This window comes from Mesoplodon mirus (genome assembly GCF_964341445.2).
Source record: "Mesoplodon mirus genome assembly, chromosome: 8".
Lineage (NCBI taxonomy): Eukaryota > Metazoa > Chordata > Mammalia > Artiodactyla > Ziphiidae > Mesoplodon > Mesoplodon mirus.
Window position 1 is genome coordinate 7,431,928 of NC_138984.1, and position 15,634 is coordinate 7,447,561.

Here is a 15,634-nt window from a genome sequence, read left to right on the forward strand (position 1 = left end):
TGCAAAGTAAGAGAAAGCAGGATCCGAGGAAGGGGGGACTCTGAGGAATTAAGTACAAAAGCTTGAGCCCAGAGTCTGATTTCCAATCAGGCTGCTCCCAGCCGCCTTTGTGGGATGAACGCCTGGTTCTTTGACTCACCTGGCTCACATCTACCTGGGGCCTCTGCAGAGCAGAAGAAAAGCACAAAGACCAGTCCCAGCGGGAAGGCAGATGTACATACAGTTGAGCTGTGATAAGGCCGGAGCATGGGCAGCGCTGGCTCTAACAGGAGCGAGCGTGCAGAGCCCTGGGAGGGAGCCCCTGTCACCAGTGCAGTCCAGAGGTGCCGGGATGTCCCAGAAGGGGGGAGGGGGCCAGCTCCCACAAGGCATTCTGGGAGAGCTGTGTCTTCTTACGGGTAAGAGCGGCAACCCCCAAAGAGTGTGAAGCAGAGAAGTGACACCAGATGGCTGTCTCAGAACGACCCCTCAGCTCGATGTGCAGGATGGATTTAGGGGGGCAGTAGAGGGGGAGAGTGGAGTGAGCAGTTGGGGGGCACACAGTAGTCCTCACTGTGGAGAGATGCAGGGAGAGCGGAGGTGAGCTGGGAGTGGCCCTGGGTGCAGGTGGGCACCGGCTTCACCTGTCCCGTACACAGCCAGTGTTGCGGGGACCCGCTCCCGGGAAATATCCTTCTTTCTCAGGTAAGAGGCCAACATCTTTACAGGCTGCAGGGGGCCGGCTGGGTCTCCCCAGCCACAGCCTCCTATAGTTCTGTACATGGTGTCTGGAAGTTCACAAAGAAAGGGAAGGTGGCAGGGCGGAGCTGAGGGGCCATCCCCACCCCTACAGGGCACCCACTGTGTGCTCAGGGCCCCGCAAGACAGCAAAGGGGATGCAGAGTCAGGCAGCTGCTACCCAGGCTTTTGAGACGAGCAGGGACATCCTCTTTGTCCCAGATGCCTGCAGCGGGAGTGCACTGCACCTGCCAGGGACTCCCACGCAGATTCAGGAGAGAGAGCAGAGTGTGCACCAAGCTCCCCCAGCCTCGTGCTCTCAGACTGGCTGCCGTAGCCCAGTCGTGGAAAAGACCTCAGATTGGGAGGTTTCAGCTCCACGCAGACTCTCCCACTGATGCCAGCAGCCCAGCGTGGAAACAAAGCAAGCCAGCCCCCGCGACCACCCTGCAAAGGAACGTGCCAGTGGCAACCAGTTAATAGGCCAGGAGTGCTAAGTGCTTCAGCCACACTGAGGGCACAGATGCCAAGAACCCATGAGTGACCAGGTAGAGAAGGACAAGCCTTGGAAAGCTTTTGACCTGGCAAATGTAGCAGGGAACAATTCAGTCTATTGGAGCCTTGCTGGACTCCTCCTGAGGAAGGTGGAAGGCAGCAGGGGCTGGCAGTGTGCTCCTGGGGTCAGACTGCCCTGGTTCAAGGCCCCGGTGACATCCTGTGCTGTGTGTCCTGGGGCGAGTTACTCTCTGGGCTTTGTCCAGTTGCTGCCAAGATTACAGGAAGACAGATAAACTCTCAGCTTATCCATAAGCTCATCAGTAAGGGCTCACTTTTTTAGTTTTGGCTCATTAAGAGAAGGACCCTAATCCTGGGGTCTCCCCTTGGTCCTTTTGAAATCGGGGCACCTTTGCTGGGTTTGGATAAGTACAGGCGGCTGGGGACTCACTTGGGAACAGGGAATGGAGAAAGTGGATCTGGGAATTCAGAGTTACCAGCTATCCATCCAGGAAGGAGGAGGAGAAGGGCATCCCAGGGGACGCCCGCCCTGCGCAAACCCTGATGGAGGCGATGGGGAGGCCACAACGGCTCTTCTGATCAGGGGTGTCGAAATGAGCAACGGTGGTTCTTTGCTGTAGTAATGGGGTGTCTCCCCTTGGTTCCCCACACCTCCTATAAAAGGCCTGACGGGCTGGGAAAGTGGGCCAGAGGTGCCTCTGGAAACCTAGTTTGCCTGGGAATCCCCAGGAGCCCTGTGGATCTCGGGGGCCGGGTGCCCCCAAACAACCCAGGGTTTCCACCCCCAGACCCAGTCAGGCCTGGTGCAGCCCCGGTAGTGACCCACACTCCCTCGACTCCCAAGCCCAGCAGCCAGGGAGGGAAATGGCCAGGGAGAGGCCCTGAGGGAGGGGGAGGTCAGGGGCTACAGGCCCAGTGGAATTGGACTGTGGGGGGGACTCAGCCATCCCTCCACATAGAAAGGAAAAGCACCTGGGCTGCCAGCCTCTGGGTCTTCAGAGCCTCCACCCACAGCTACCCTGCCGGGGGCCCCTTTCCAGTGTCCTTCCTCTGGGCTGGCACCACCTTAAATCCAGCAGCCCTGCTAGGGGCCTGGACCTGCAGCTCCCTCAGTGGAAAGAACCTGGGGCTGGACCTGGAGTGACCTAGTTAAGGCTGCGACTGCACACCAAGTGGTCACGCGATCTTGGGGACAACCTGAGAAGGTGGTCACTTTCCTTTTTCCGCATCTCACTTACAGGCATGTGCCCTGTGTCACGTGGTTGTTGGCACTGCCGGAGGGGACTACACAACCCCACCGAAGGCTCCTATCCCTGACAGCCCTGGGAGCTGGGAAGCTCCTCCGCTGGGGCCGTAATTAGGGCCTCAGGGCAGCTCCAGAAGCAGAGCTCAGGCCCCTCTACAGAGGTCAAGGATCCCCTGTCTTGCCTGTGGCCCTGGGTCCAGCCCTGGGGACTGAAGGAAGAAAGAAGTCAGCCACAATCAACCTTAAAGAGCGGACCCTGCTTTCCCAGGGCAAACACCTGGGAGGAGGGAGAGGGGAACCTCCTAAGAATCAACAATAATGGACAGATTGGGAATTGGGGGTTATGGGAGAGAGACGGTGGAGAGGCAACAGCCCAGCAAGAATGGGGTCAGGCTGGGGCAACCAGCGAGAGAGAAGAATGCAGTAGCCCGCTGTGACCGGCCTTGACGGTCAGCGTGAAGGGTCTGAACTTCGTCCCACGGTCCCCATCTGTAACATGAGGGATGATATAAGCACCCGCCTCATAGCGCTTACGATGTGTAAACGCCAAGAACAGTGCCTGCACACAGTAGGTGCTCTGTAAGCAGTGCCGTGAGCGGTGGCTGTGCTCAATGAAGTTGGCCCTTGTAGGAAAGGGTGGGGGGAGTATGAACCGTTTAGGGAGGGGACAGAGACCCTGTCACTGAGGCCAAGATGGACAGAGCTGCACAGGATCAGCGGCCAGCACCTCTCCAGGGCTGTGACAGAGCTCACCATGTCCCTGCGGGCGCAGAGCTGAGCCTGTCAGCAGCCAGATCTTGTTGGGAGAGTGTTGATGACCGGGGACCATGGTCCCAGGCACAGTGTTCAGTGAGAATTGCCAGGTGGGGCTGGGGGTCCCCGGGAGTTGCCTAATTCCAAGGCTAGGATCAACTGCAGCCCTGGGGTCCCTTGCCATTCTGACCAGGAAAGGGCAGCAGGGCCGGCCTCAGGCATGTGACCGTTTATAAGTCCTGAACGACATCCTTCTACTTCCTGCGAACCCGATCTGAGCTGGCAGACTGCTAAGGACATAGTGTCAGCCAGAGGCAGCCTTGTGTGGAGACAGACCACCCAGTCCTCACCTCCAAAATCAAAGAGTTTACCTTCATTCAGCAACACGGGGGGCAGCTAGGCGGAGACTGAAAGAAAATAAAACCAGGCCTGGACACCCTCCAACACACACACCTACCCACCCACGACTTGTACAAAGGGCTCCACACTGAGAGAAGGGCCGTTAGCAGCAGAACATCAGGCAGGCACTGAAAGGAACGAGAGCCATCAGTGCAGGTGACACGCACCAAAGATGGCGCTGGCCACGTGCACTCCCGCCTCTCCACCCGGAGACCCTTCTAAAAGGAGAGGGAATCAGAGGCACTCGACTCATGATGATAGAGGGAATAAGGGAGGTTGGAAGGGGGGCTAGGGAGAAGGGGGGGGTGGTCCAAAGACTTGAGATGAAGAACACCTGCTTTAACCACGGGGCTCAAGGAGGCAGCCACCCAAGGCCAAGGTCTCTGTGCAACCAAGTTAGTTTTCGTTTTCCTTGACGTCTGGAGGGCTTTTGTTCTTTGTGGGGTTTTTTTGTTGTTGTTGTTTTGGCCGCACCACGAAGCTTAGTTCCCAGGCCAAGGATCGAACCCGTGCCCTCTGTAATGGAAGCACAGAGTCCTAACCACTGGACTGCCAGGGAAGTCCCTAAGCCCTTCCTGACCACAGCCCGGCTCAAACACACCTTGGACCACCTCTCAGAGGAAGTAACACCAAGGCAGCCCTTCCAGGGTGCAGAATGTCACCCAGGGATCCCAGCTGCAGGGCACCAGCTGCCCGGCCCTCTTAGGTGGCAGGAGAAGCAGATACACATATTGCTCCTACTCCAGCAATAATCTTCCAGAAGCAGCTCTGGGGTCCTAGAGCTCTGGGATCACTCTGCCGTCCACTTCTGCTTCTGCCTCCTTTTCCCCTGGGGGCTCCAGGTCTGCCCCAACCAGTGAAACCACAGGCCACTGACAGGGAGAAAGGCCGAGAAGTGAGGAAAGGGACGAGCAAGACCACCGACGACTCACAGGGCTCAGGATTCAGAAGATTCCAAAGCAGTTGCCTAGAATAGGGGCCCGGCAAACTATAGCCTACAGGCAAATTCTGCTCACCGAGTCTTATCTGGACACAGCCATGCCAGTTAGTTTAGGTTCCTTGATGTATTGTCTGCAGCTACTTTCGGTCACAGTGGCAGAGTTGAGCAGTGGCAACAGAGACCCTAGGGCCCACAAGGCCAAAATAGATTTACTACCTGGCCCTTTACGGACCAAGCTGGCCCAACCCTGGCCCAGAAGGAACTTTGACCATCCTACAGCCTATCCCCCAGCCTTCCAAGAGCCTCCCAACCCTTCCCTGCTGCAAAACTCTCACTCCACGAAGACAGACCACACCTTCCAATGGAACTCCAGAGAAAGGGGCTTACCACCTTTGAGACTACTCTTTTTATTTCTCAACAACTCCAACCACGAGAAAGTTCTTTCTTCTCTGCGCTGAGCCAAGGCCGTGGCGTCCTTTCACTGAACCCTCATTACCCACCTTCTGCCCCCTGAGGTCGAGCAGATCCCCACCAGACTTCAAACTCTCAGCCCCCATCCTCTGGCTCCAAGAGCCTCGGCCCCAAGGCCTTTGATCCATCGAGGGCCTGAACCCCTTCCCAGTCCTGGCTGGCTGCTCCTCCCTGGCTTTGTCCAGAAAGACCACGACCCCCTGCCCTGAATGCAGCAGCTTCACAGCGTCTGCTAGGCTACCCGGGGTTTCTTATACATGGGTGGTGGATGGCTTTTCCAGGATGTGCATCCTTCCCTGTCAAGCAGCATCATGTTAAATCCAGCCCATTGTTCAGAGTTCATAGAGCTTCTCGAGGGCAGAAACCCCTCCAGATCAATCTGTATATTACCAGTACCTGGCATGTGCTTCACTGAATGAATGAAAAAACTGAATGAATGAATGAAAAAAATGAATGAATGAATAGCTCATAGACAGCAGGTGAGAAAGAGGCTAATCATTAACATCATTATGGTATCCTAGGAGCAGACATTAGCAAATGTACAGACAGTGCTGGCCATGGGAGCCCAGGGGTGGGAGCACTGGGAAAGGGGTCACAGAAGGTCCGTGCAGCCTTGGAACCAAAGAAGGATTCAGTGCGGGACTTGGGTCTGTGTCTTGGCAGGCCATAGAGCACAGGTAGAGTTTCATCCTGCAGGATGGCACAGTCCACGCTCCAACAACTCAGATATCCCTGTATGTAGGCCTTCCAAGGACCATCTAGCATTTAGGACCAGGGGAGCCCTTCAATCACCAACACTGAAGGGACACAGAAGCAGGGGGAGGCTGCAGAATGTGAGCCTGCAAGAGTGCACCTGATACATAGATATTCATGAAGCAGGAAGCTAATAATAGCAAGCTGTGCAAAACCTAGCGTGTGTGCTGGGATCCTACACTGAGTATCTCTTCCCCAAGTCACGGACAGGCCTGGCAGCCACTAGCTCCAGAGCCTGAGACCTGATTCATTCGACACATCCTTAGAGATCACTGGTTCAGCCACGCCGTGAAACCACACATGATGTAGCCCGTGTCCACCAAGCCCCCCAAATTCAATGGAAGATGGTATTTCTATTTACTAGTTAGTCTGGTGGGTGGGGAGGTATCACAGGGCTAAGAGTATAAATAAAGTTAGAGTCCCCTGGACCTTAATGCCTTGAAACTAGGCACTTAACTAATTTTGCAAGAGAGAAAGGAAAAAGAACTTTTTTTTTTTTTTTGGCGTTATGTAAGATTTTAATAAGTCACTCGAATTCTCACAAAATGTGATGCTCTGTAATAAGGAGGGTGGAGGAGGCTTCCCAGAGAAAGGAGGTGAGAAACAAGGAATGAGGAGAAAGGAAACTCTCTGCAAAGATAAAAGTGCCAGAAACAGTGGCACCTCCTTCCAGCTCCCCGGACATCACACTCTGGGCAAAGAAAACCAGTGCTTAAACCTCTCTAAGAAACAGTTACCGGTTACAGCGTCTTTCTGCTGGAGACCAAGGCCCCAAGCAGAAGCCGGCCTGGGTTCTGGCTGACTGCCCGCCAGGAATTCAGACAAGCCCTGGGTTCTCCTGCCCCACCTTCAAGCAGAACAGTCAAATGTGCAAGATCCAGTGCAGGTGAGGGAATTTCGACTCTAAGGTGGATCACCGTGCACTAAAGACACAATCAGGAGAGTCAGAAGCCCTCGCCCTTCTCTAAGGGGGAAAAAATCACTTAACTAACTTCCAGTTATTTCCATCCACCTTTCCCTGTGTATAAGGCAATTCGCTCAAAAGATACAGATAAAGATCCACCTCCCCAGTAAACCTCCTTAACGGGGCTCCCTTCACCCCTTTGGCAAATTCCCAGCCCCCCAAGTCCACATCCCTTCCTCCCTCCCTTAGAGAAAAGTCTAGGGAGGAGAAAAAGAAACTGGGGGTGGGGGAGATGAGAAATGAAGAGTTCCGGGGCAGCCCTGCCTTTTCGGGGTTCAGCAGTGATGGGGAGTCACGTCCTGGCAGGGCGTCCATGATGTCATCATTTCCGATTCTGATAAAAAGACAACTTTCCCACAGCCAAAGGCTCCTCTCCCCACCCTCTCTCTGGGGCATTGAAACACAAGCTTTTAGTACGCTGCAAGAACATCACAGCTGCATTTTAAGATGCTGTATTTGGGTCCACCCTTAAGTGGCTGCCCTCATTACCTCCCTTTGAAAGGGGCCTCTGGATAAGCCCAAGGTAATTAAAATTTCCTGTCTAACCTTCACCGCTCCACCAGCTCGTATTACAGCCCTGGACACACACTGTAGAGTCAGTTTCTTCGGGGCCGTCTCACTCTTCGTTTAAAATCAGGCCACTATTCTCTTGGCCCAGCCTATCCAGTAACACTCTTGGAAACGGAGAGGGAACTTTCTCTGGCGGGGCTGGTGACGCCTCTGGCTTCCCACACTCATTAGAAAATTCTCTCTCTTCTACAACACACCAGGCTCATTTGTAGTAGGTCCCAACAATACAAAGGCAAATAAATGACCCCCGCTCCAAGAAGCTGATGTGTTCACAGGCTGGAAAGGATCCAGGGTTTTTTAAACCTTGAAAATGTAAGAGATCCCTAAGTGAAATACTTTTAAATAGGAAAATCAACTTTAAAAGATCAAGGCACGTTCTGCAGTGTCTGCATGAATCTATATAGCCCCGGACAAAAAGAACAGGCGTACTTTGTTCCTGTCAAGTCAGGTTCTGAGTGAACTCTAAGGCGACATCAGAATCTGGATCTAGAAACGGATTAAAAGCGAAATTCTTGCTGAAAGTAAGTGCACTCCTGGCACAAGTTGGGGGTTTTCTATTGGTATTGTTTTTCTGTAGTTAGATGGCAACTCCATTTGAAATAGGGTTAGGCTTTGAGAAGACTGATCCCCCCTTCTGTTGAGGGTAGGAATCATTCTGGCTTTGGTTACATCTCAGACCTCCTAAATCACCTAAACAATCTAAAGTGGTTAAGACTCTGACATGTCATGATGCACATAGACAGAGCACCTCTGCCCAGGGGCAGTAATGGGTTGAAGAGGGTCCCCACCCCAAAAAAAATTCACAGCTATCTAGAACTTCAGAATGTGACCTATTTGGAAATAAGATCTTTGCAGATATAATAAATTGAATTAAAATGATGTCATTCTGTGGAATTCCCTGGCGGTCTAGTGGTCAGGACTCAGCATTTTCACTGCCGTGGCCCGGGTTCAATCCCTGGTCAGGGAACTAAGATCCTGCAAGCCACGCAGCGTGGCCAAAAAAAAGAAGTCATACTGGATTAGGGTGGGCCCTAAATCCAAGGACTAGTGTCTTTACAAGAAGGCCACGTGAAGACACACACACACAGGGAGAACACCATGTGACTATCAAGACAGGGTGATGCGTCTGTAAGCCAGGGATGCCAAGAATTGCTGGCAACCATCAGAAGCTAGAAGAGGTATGGAAGGGTTCTTCCCTAGAGGCTTTGGAGCGAGCATGGACCTTCTGACACCTTGATTTCAGATTCCAGCCTCCAGAACGGTAAGAGAATACATTTCTCTTGTTTTAATCCACCAGCTTGTGGTCCTTGTTACAGCAGCCCTAGGACACTCATCCACTCACCCAGAAGTAGAACGAATAAGTCCCCTCAACAGAGCCCTGGGGGCAGTCCCAGGGGGACCAATTACCCACGAAGCGGCCACGTCCCCACTCCACAGCTCAAGCTGCAGGTGAAATCAACTTCAAAGGAGAAACCAGACATTGCAAAGTGTTTGCAAATTATTTAACAAAAAGGACAACACACAATTTGCATATCCACCAAAATTATGGCTGTGAAAATTAGTGCCTGAAACTTACTGGCCTCACCACGGGCCAAGCATTGAGCTAACTGCTTCATATACATGAATTTATTTAATCCCCACAATAAACTCACAAGGCAGGTACTTTTCTATCCCCACTTGACATAAGGGGAAACTGAGGCACAGAGCTTTTCAGTAGTAACCTGACCAAAGTAACCTTCCATGTAGCAAGTGGTAGAGTTGGGGTCTGAACCCAGGAAACCCGGGTCCAAGTTCACGCTCTTAACAGCCTCACAACACTGCTTCTGCAATGGATAGAATGTGGAAAGCGTGAAAAACAAGTTGAGATTTTTCACATGATTTTCTTTAAATTTATGCATAAAAACCAAAGGAAAAAGAAAAAGACACATTTCAGTTGGGGTCAGATGTGTGGCAACGAGCAGCTGCTGACTGGACAGGGTGATGGCGGAGTGACACACCCACAGGGCAGGGAGACGAGTCGGGGAGGGGTGGGCATGCCCAGGGCTTCTCCAGGAAGAAGAGGCACCACAAAGGGATGCGCTTGCCCAGCCCAGAGAGTGGCCAAAGCATGTGCAGAAAAGTGTCGATGCAAGAGTGCGCATGGGGACGGGGATGTGAGCAAAAATTAGGCTTTCAAGAGGACCTACCCAGATGTAGTTTTGGGGTTTTTTTTTTTTTTTTTTTTTAAGTCATGCCATTTTTTTAAAAAAGTCAAGTAGGACAGCAGGAACAGGAAAATATGAAAGAGGGCCAGCAGAAAAGCTGGGCTGGGCTGTGAGCAAAGCTGGGACCTCATCAGCTCATCAGCTGCGGAGGGCCAGCTACAGGACAGGTGGTACTGCCAGGTCAACGGGTGGCAAATCCCTAAATCCCAAGCCCCACAGCAGCCTTCCCAGGTAGGAGGGGGCCCACAGCCTACCGCAGCCTGAGCAAGGGCAGTGGGTGCAGGCAGCCCCCAGGGCTAGCGAGATCGGCAGAGAGGGTCCTGGAGCCAGCTGGCCGCCTGGAGGGAGCTCAGGGTAGCAGGATGGCAGAGAGACCGGGGGTAGCAGGGGGGCTGGCCTGACTTAGCAACCATAAGTGGCCCTCCATGAGATGAGGGGTTTGTCCATCAACTAGAGTCACCGCCACGTGCCAAGCACCGAGGATGGATGAGGACTAAAACCAGAGCCGTGTCAGAGATGTCCAAGTGACAAAATCTCCCAGACTGGGGAGTCCCTGACCCTGGTGGGGTGGGGAGAGCAAAGTTTCAGCTGCCTCCCGGGTGAGGAAACTGGGTGGAAACACCTGAGGGGAACCCCATCGGGCTCAGCTGGAGGAGGCTGAGTCTGGAAGCTCAGGGGGGGACCGGGTGTGGGTAGCAGGGCAGCCTGAAGGCACGGCAGGGCGGGAAGCGTTCTAAACATGGACATAAGCCTGGAGCCAAGGTGGAGGGGGGACAGCCTTCAGCAAAAGGCCCCTGTTCCACGTCACATGCTGACTTGGCACTGGCCACCCCCTCCTCTCACTCAGTTCTCACCAAACCCTTGAAAGAAAGGGTTGCCCCCGTTTTACAGATGAAAAGACAGAAGTGGTTAAGCAACTTGCCCTTGATCACAGCTAATGACCCTGGAATGAGGGGACTATAGCCCCACCTTCCTCAAACTCATGATGGATAATTGGGTCTCTCTTTTTTTTTGGCCGCATTGTATAGCATGTGGGACCTTAGTTCCCTGACCAGGGATGGAACCTGTGTCCCCTGCAGTGGAAGCGCAGCATCTCAACCACTGGCCCACCAGGGAAGTCCCAAGATAATTGGGTCTTGATACTAGGTTTAAGGGGTGGGGGGGGCCTTTCCAAACCACTGTTGGGGGAAATATCATTCCCCGAGTGGCCCCTGTCCCTGGCAGTCACAGCAGCTACCTGGCCCTCATGGGAAGGTGGTACTCTTACCAGCAAGAAACTAAGGCTTCGAGGGACCATGTAGCTTGCCCAGGGTCACAGGTCCTAGGCCCTTTCTGACCCTATGCCTGTCAGGCTCCTCCTGCCACACTGGTGTCTCCAGCCACCACTTGGCCGACTCTAACTGGAGCAGTCTTGCCTCCCCTGCTTTCTAGGACATGGGGGGAAATCCCCAGGAAGGTTTCTTTGCAATTACTCGTGCCTCAGATGCCACTGCCTGATGACCGAAGCTGCCAGTCCTGCCTCAGGACACTGGAGGCTGAAGGGCTGAGTCTGCCCACAGTCAGGTCCGGGATGGAGCTGTGAAGGACCTTCACAGTGAGCAGCGCAAATCCCCCCTCCTCAGCAAGAGCCCCACTGCCAGTCCCCCTGCTAGTCTCCGCAGGGGTAGGGCACGTGGCTCAGGCCTGGCCAACCAGAGCAACGGGCTGCTCTGGCCACAGCAATTGGTTCAGAGACAATAAGAAGCAATAGTAAAGCTACAAAAGACACACACACAGTAAGGTCTTTGCTGTGGTTACTCTTCCCACTGGACTTGCTGGAGTTGCTGTGGCCACACTGTCACCACCAGGGATAAGCCACCTGAGAATGGGGACAACACAGAGAGGAAGCTGGGTTAAGAAAAAGAAATTAAGCTCTGATGACATCATTTGAGCTCCCTGATCCAGCCATACCTGACACCAGTCCTTTTTTAGTTTTATGAACCCATTAATCCCTTTTTTGTTTATGCCAATTTTGGTTGCAAGTGACAGAAAACCCAACCTAGACTTGTGACTGACACAGTAGCTCTGGAGGAAGAAGTCTTGTGCTCAGGCTGGACTGCCAGCTCTGTGGGACCCCAGACCACACACTGGCTTCCCTTTAGCTTGACCCTCTTCCGGTATCTGTTTCCTCACCAACGCCACCTTGCTTGGTCTCCCAAGCCCCTCTGATTGTGTGGACTCCCTTTATTACTCTTAGGCAGCCAACAAACAAACAAACAAACATCCTTTCAAAGATTGTTCTGCAGAAAAAAATAATAGTAATAAAAATAAATGAAAGAAATCTGAATCACCCCACAGTGATTGGAAGAAGAAGGTCCCCAAGATGTGCCCTCTGAAGCCAGCTGGACTGGGAGGAAGTGTTGGGACCTGGGAGCAGCCAGAAAGGGAGCAGAATGCCAGGAAATGCATAACCCCAAATAAATCAAAGGGGCTGTGACGCACCATTCACTTTTCTGTCTCTGCCCCAGTGCATTCTTTTGCCTCAACTCAGCCTTCCTTAATGGCCCAAATTATACCTAACGGGTGTTAACACCAGAGATCAGTGCCTGGAAGCCAGGGACGCGGAACTCAGGGTGTTAGGGAAGCGGAGAAGATGCGGAGGCTCCGGGTACCAGCCTCTGCTGACCTCCGCGCAGGGGCTGGGGCTGGACAACAGCCCAGCCTCAGGAAGGGGCCCAGGCTCCTGCCACACAGCGCCGGCCAGAGCGCCTTTAAATAGAACCTCCACGCGGGAGGACAAACACATTCCAAGCGCATTTTAAACCGCCCCAAGCCTGACCTGGCCGGCGGCCTCCGCTCCCCCAGGCATTTTTCCGGTCTTGGCCCAATTCTGGAACTAATATTAATAGCTCAGTTAGGAGCTTACGGTGTGCAAAATACTTTATGGCCTTAAAAGGCAGGGACGATTACTTCCCCCACTCTCCAGATGAAGAAACTGAGGCCCAGGGAGCTGCCAAGCTACGAGGTCGACTACCGGGGGTCTCTCTACGCTGCCTCCACCGCCCGATGGGGCTGACACGGCAGGGCCGGAATGAGCCCCCGCCGGACCAGCTGCCACCTGCCTTGTCCGGTTCCGGAAGGGCGCCTCCTGCCCAAGAGGCAAGAAGGGGGAAAACAGCCAAGGCGACGCTCCCAAGAGGCTCCCTGAACGTGCTCGTTCCAGGAACGTCCTGATCTTTCGTGAAGAGTTTAACAAACTCCCCGTTCTCAGTCTCTGTTGGTACATCAAACCCCGCGCGGCAGCCAAGGATAACTTTCCTCCTTTGTTTTAAAAGATAAAGGACAACGAGGCTAATTTCTCCCTCGGGAGATAAAGTTAAAGTTGGCAGGTGAGGCGCGGCGCGTCTCCGTTTCCTAGAAGTTGCGCCCTGGGCAAATCTCGGAGCCGGCCCGCAGAGGGGGCGGGACCCGCCGTCCGGACCCGGGAGCCCCGGACTCGGGCTCGGCTGCCCGAGGGGAACTTCTGACCTGGGTCACGGAGAACGGCGGCTCCTGCTCTCGGTGTCCCAGCCCCGCTGGATCCCCCCCACCACCACCGCGCAGGGATCGGTCGGGGCGCGCTGGACCTGGGGGGCGTTGGGTCAAATGCTAAAGACACCCCTGGAACACCTGCACTATCCCACCCTGTGTCCCACCCCCCCCCCAAGCGGGGTCCGGGACTCCCAGCCAGAAAGACCAACCCACCGCCACCTCCCCCCTCCCCCGGACTCAGGGTCCCCGGGGGCGCACGGCGCAGGACGCGGCGGGGAGCTTACAGTTTGAACATGCTCTCCAGGTCCTTGATGAGACGGCGGCTGAACTCCGGGAACTCGGAGTAAGGGTGGAAGACCTTGCAGCGGCGGGGCCGCGCCGCGCCCTCGTTGATGTCCAGCCGTCGGTTCAGCTGCGCGCTCAGCTCGGCGTCGGCTCTGGCGGTGGGCGCCCAGGCGGAGGGCTGCGGCTGGGGCTCGGGGACTGGGGCGGCTCGGGGCGCAGGCTGGAGTCCGCCGTCCACCTCCTCCCAATGCATTCGCCGCTGCAGCTTGCTCGCCAGCTCCTCGCTGGCCATGGCCGCGGTGGATCCGGGGACGCGGCGACTGGGCTGACAGCGCGCTCCTCGCCGACTCGCGACTCTGCGACACTTCGCCAAGACGGCGGGGACCCGGCGGTTGGGTGGAACATGGGCGGGGGAGGGGGAGGGGGAGGGCGAAGGGGGGAGGGCGGCGGGCGGGGCGGAGCCGCGGCTTTAAGGAGGCGCTGGGGCTCGGGGACAGCCCGCCCGGCCACAGGCCAGAGGCCACAGGTGTGTGACCTCGACCTGTTCTCCACTACCTGGGGCTCCAGACCGGGAGCTGAGCGCCTTCCGGGACGAGGAGTGGACCCTCGGATCAACTCTGACTTTGCCGCCCGCTCCCAGGGAGCCCAGGAACCCTGTGGTCCCTGGAGAACGGCACCGGGGAAAGTTTCAGTACCGTTCTGGCGGTTCCTTTCTCGTCCCCCAGAAGTGCCCAGACTGGAGCCGCTCGCGGCGGGGGACAGACTGGGGGTGAGGGGAGCCGAGCGCCTCCGGATGACACCTACGCGCCCCCAAGGCTGTGGGTGGCACCCAGTGGTCTCGAGGTCTGGGTGAGGGAGGCGCCCGCAGGGAGAGCGGGGAAGGGGAAGCTGAATTTCACTCACTGAAAAGAAATGTTTCCAAAACATACTAAAAACAAATAAGCAAACCGAAAAAAGAACAAGCCAGGGAGACAAACTCGTGGCTCTCCTGGTGGTAAGACACCAGCGCCACTTCGGGGGCTCTGGCTTTTTCTGTGAAACACAAGAAAGAAAAGAAAAAGAAGCTTGAAAATAAAGAAATAAATCAGCCTTTTTAACAAGAGGGTAAAAAACAAGTACAGTCGTCACTCCCCTAAGGATGGCTGTTACATCAGCCAAGCCTTGAGAAGAATCTTGTAAACACTGATCCGCCCCTACTGGGACACACTCTGTTCTGACTGCCTCAGGGACTGCTGACCCAGGGCAGGTCTGCATCACCCGGCTGTGGGTGCCTGAGACCCAGGACCAGCCTTTGGCATGCAGGCATGTAGGGCCCACAGAGGTCCTGCCAGGGATTCTGAGCATCTGTAGAGGCCTAGTGAAAAAAAAAAAAAAAATATATATATATATATATATATATATACATACATTTTTTTAATTAGGGAAAATATTGTTTTTAAATAAAGTGATCAAATAGAATCTTTTTAACATCCCTACTAAACAATTTTATTCGGTTTTATAAATGACCTTCTTTACATCAGATTTAATGCTTGAAATGGCAATTGATGGACCCCTTCAAATACACCACAGGACGCTACCCTTCCTGACCTGGTGATGGTGACTAGATTTGCTTTTTTTTGTCATTTGTGAACACTTTATGTGACATTATTTCACACACATACACCAAAAAAAGAGATGTAAAATTCTTAACACTCTACATCAACAAGAAACTTTACGTGAATAGGTATTAAAAAATGTCAGCAACCGTTTTACAGGCTAAAATTTACCACAGTTCACATTAAATTTAAAGACTCTAATAGCTCTTCCTTTTCTTTCATTTATGATTCAAGTATAATGTTGAAAATTCTCATGTTCATGAGAATGGATTTTAAATGCAATTCGACTTTTTCATTTAAGTGCCTCCGAATGAGAAAGAGCTTTAAAAAAAAAAAAAACAGCTCTATTGAGGTACAATTGATACACAAAAAACTGCACAGATTTAATGTACACGATTTGATGCACTTGGACATGTGCAAACACCCATGATACTATCACCACAATCAAGGTATTAAACATTTCCATCACCTCCAAAGGTTTCCTTGTGTCCCTTTGGTTTTTGTTTTGGCGATTTTTTTGGCGAGAACACTGCACATGAGGTCTATCCTCTTAACAAATTTTCAAGTACACAAGACCATATTGTTAACTACAGGCTCTGTGCTGCACAGTGGGTCTCTAAGGAAGCATTTTGGAGTCACATACATGTGGAATACAAGCTGTCCCCCAGGCACCACTCAAAAGGCACATCACCTACCAGGGGCAGAGTTTGG

At 53.6% G+C, this 15,634-nt stretch overlaps 1 protein-coding gene across 1 annotated transcript in view; it reads right to left on the minus strand.

The window, feature by feature from the left end:
* The window catches only part of EFHD1 (EF-hand domain family member D1), a 39,674-nt gene extending 25,970 nt beyond the window's left edge, over positions 1 to 13,704 (minus strand). The window contains exon 1 of the mRNA XM_082631008.1: positions 13,328 to 13,704. Coding sequence (XP_082487134.1) covers positions 13,328 to 13,620 — 293 coding nt within the window. The 5' untranslated portion in view covers positions 13,621 to 13,704. The remainder of the gene's footprint in view (positions 1 to 13,327) is intronic.
* Between the last annotated feature and the right edge of the window lie 1,930 nt (positions 13,705 to 15,634).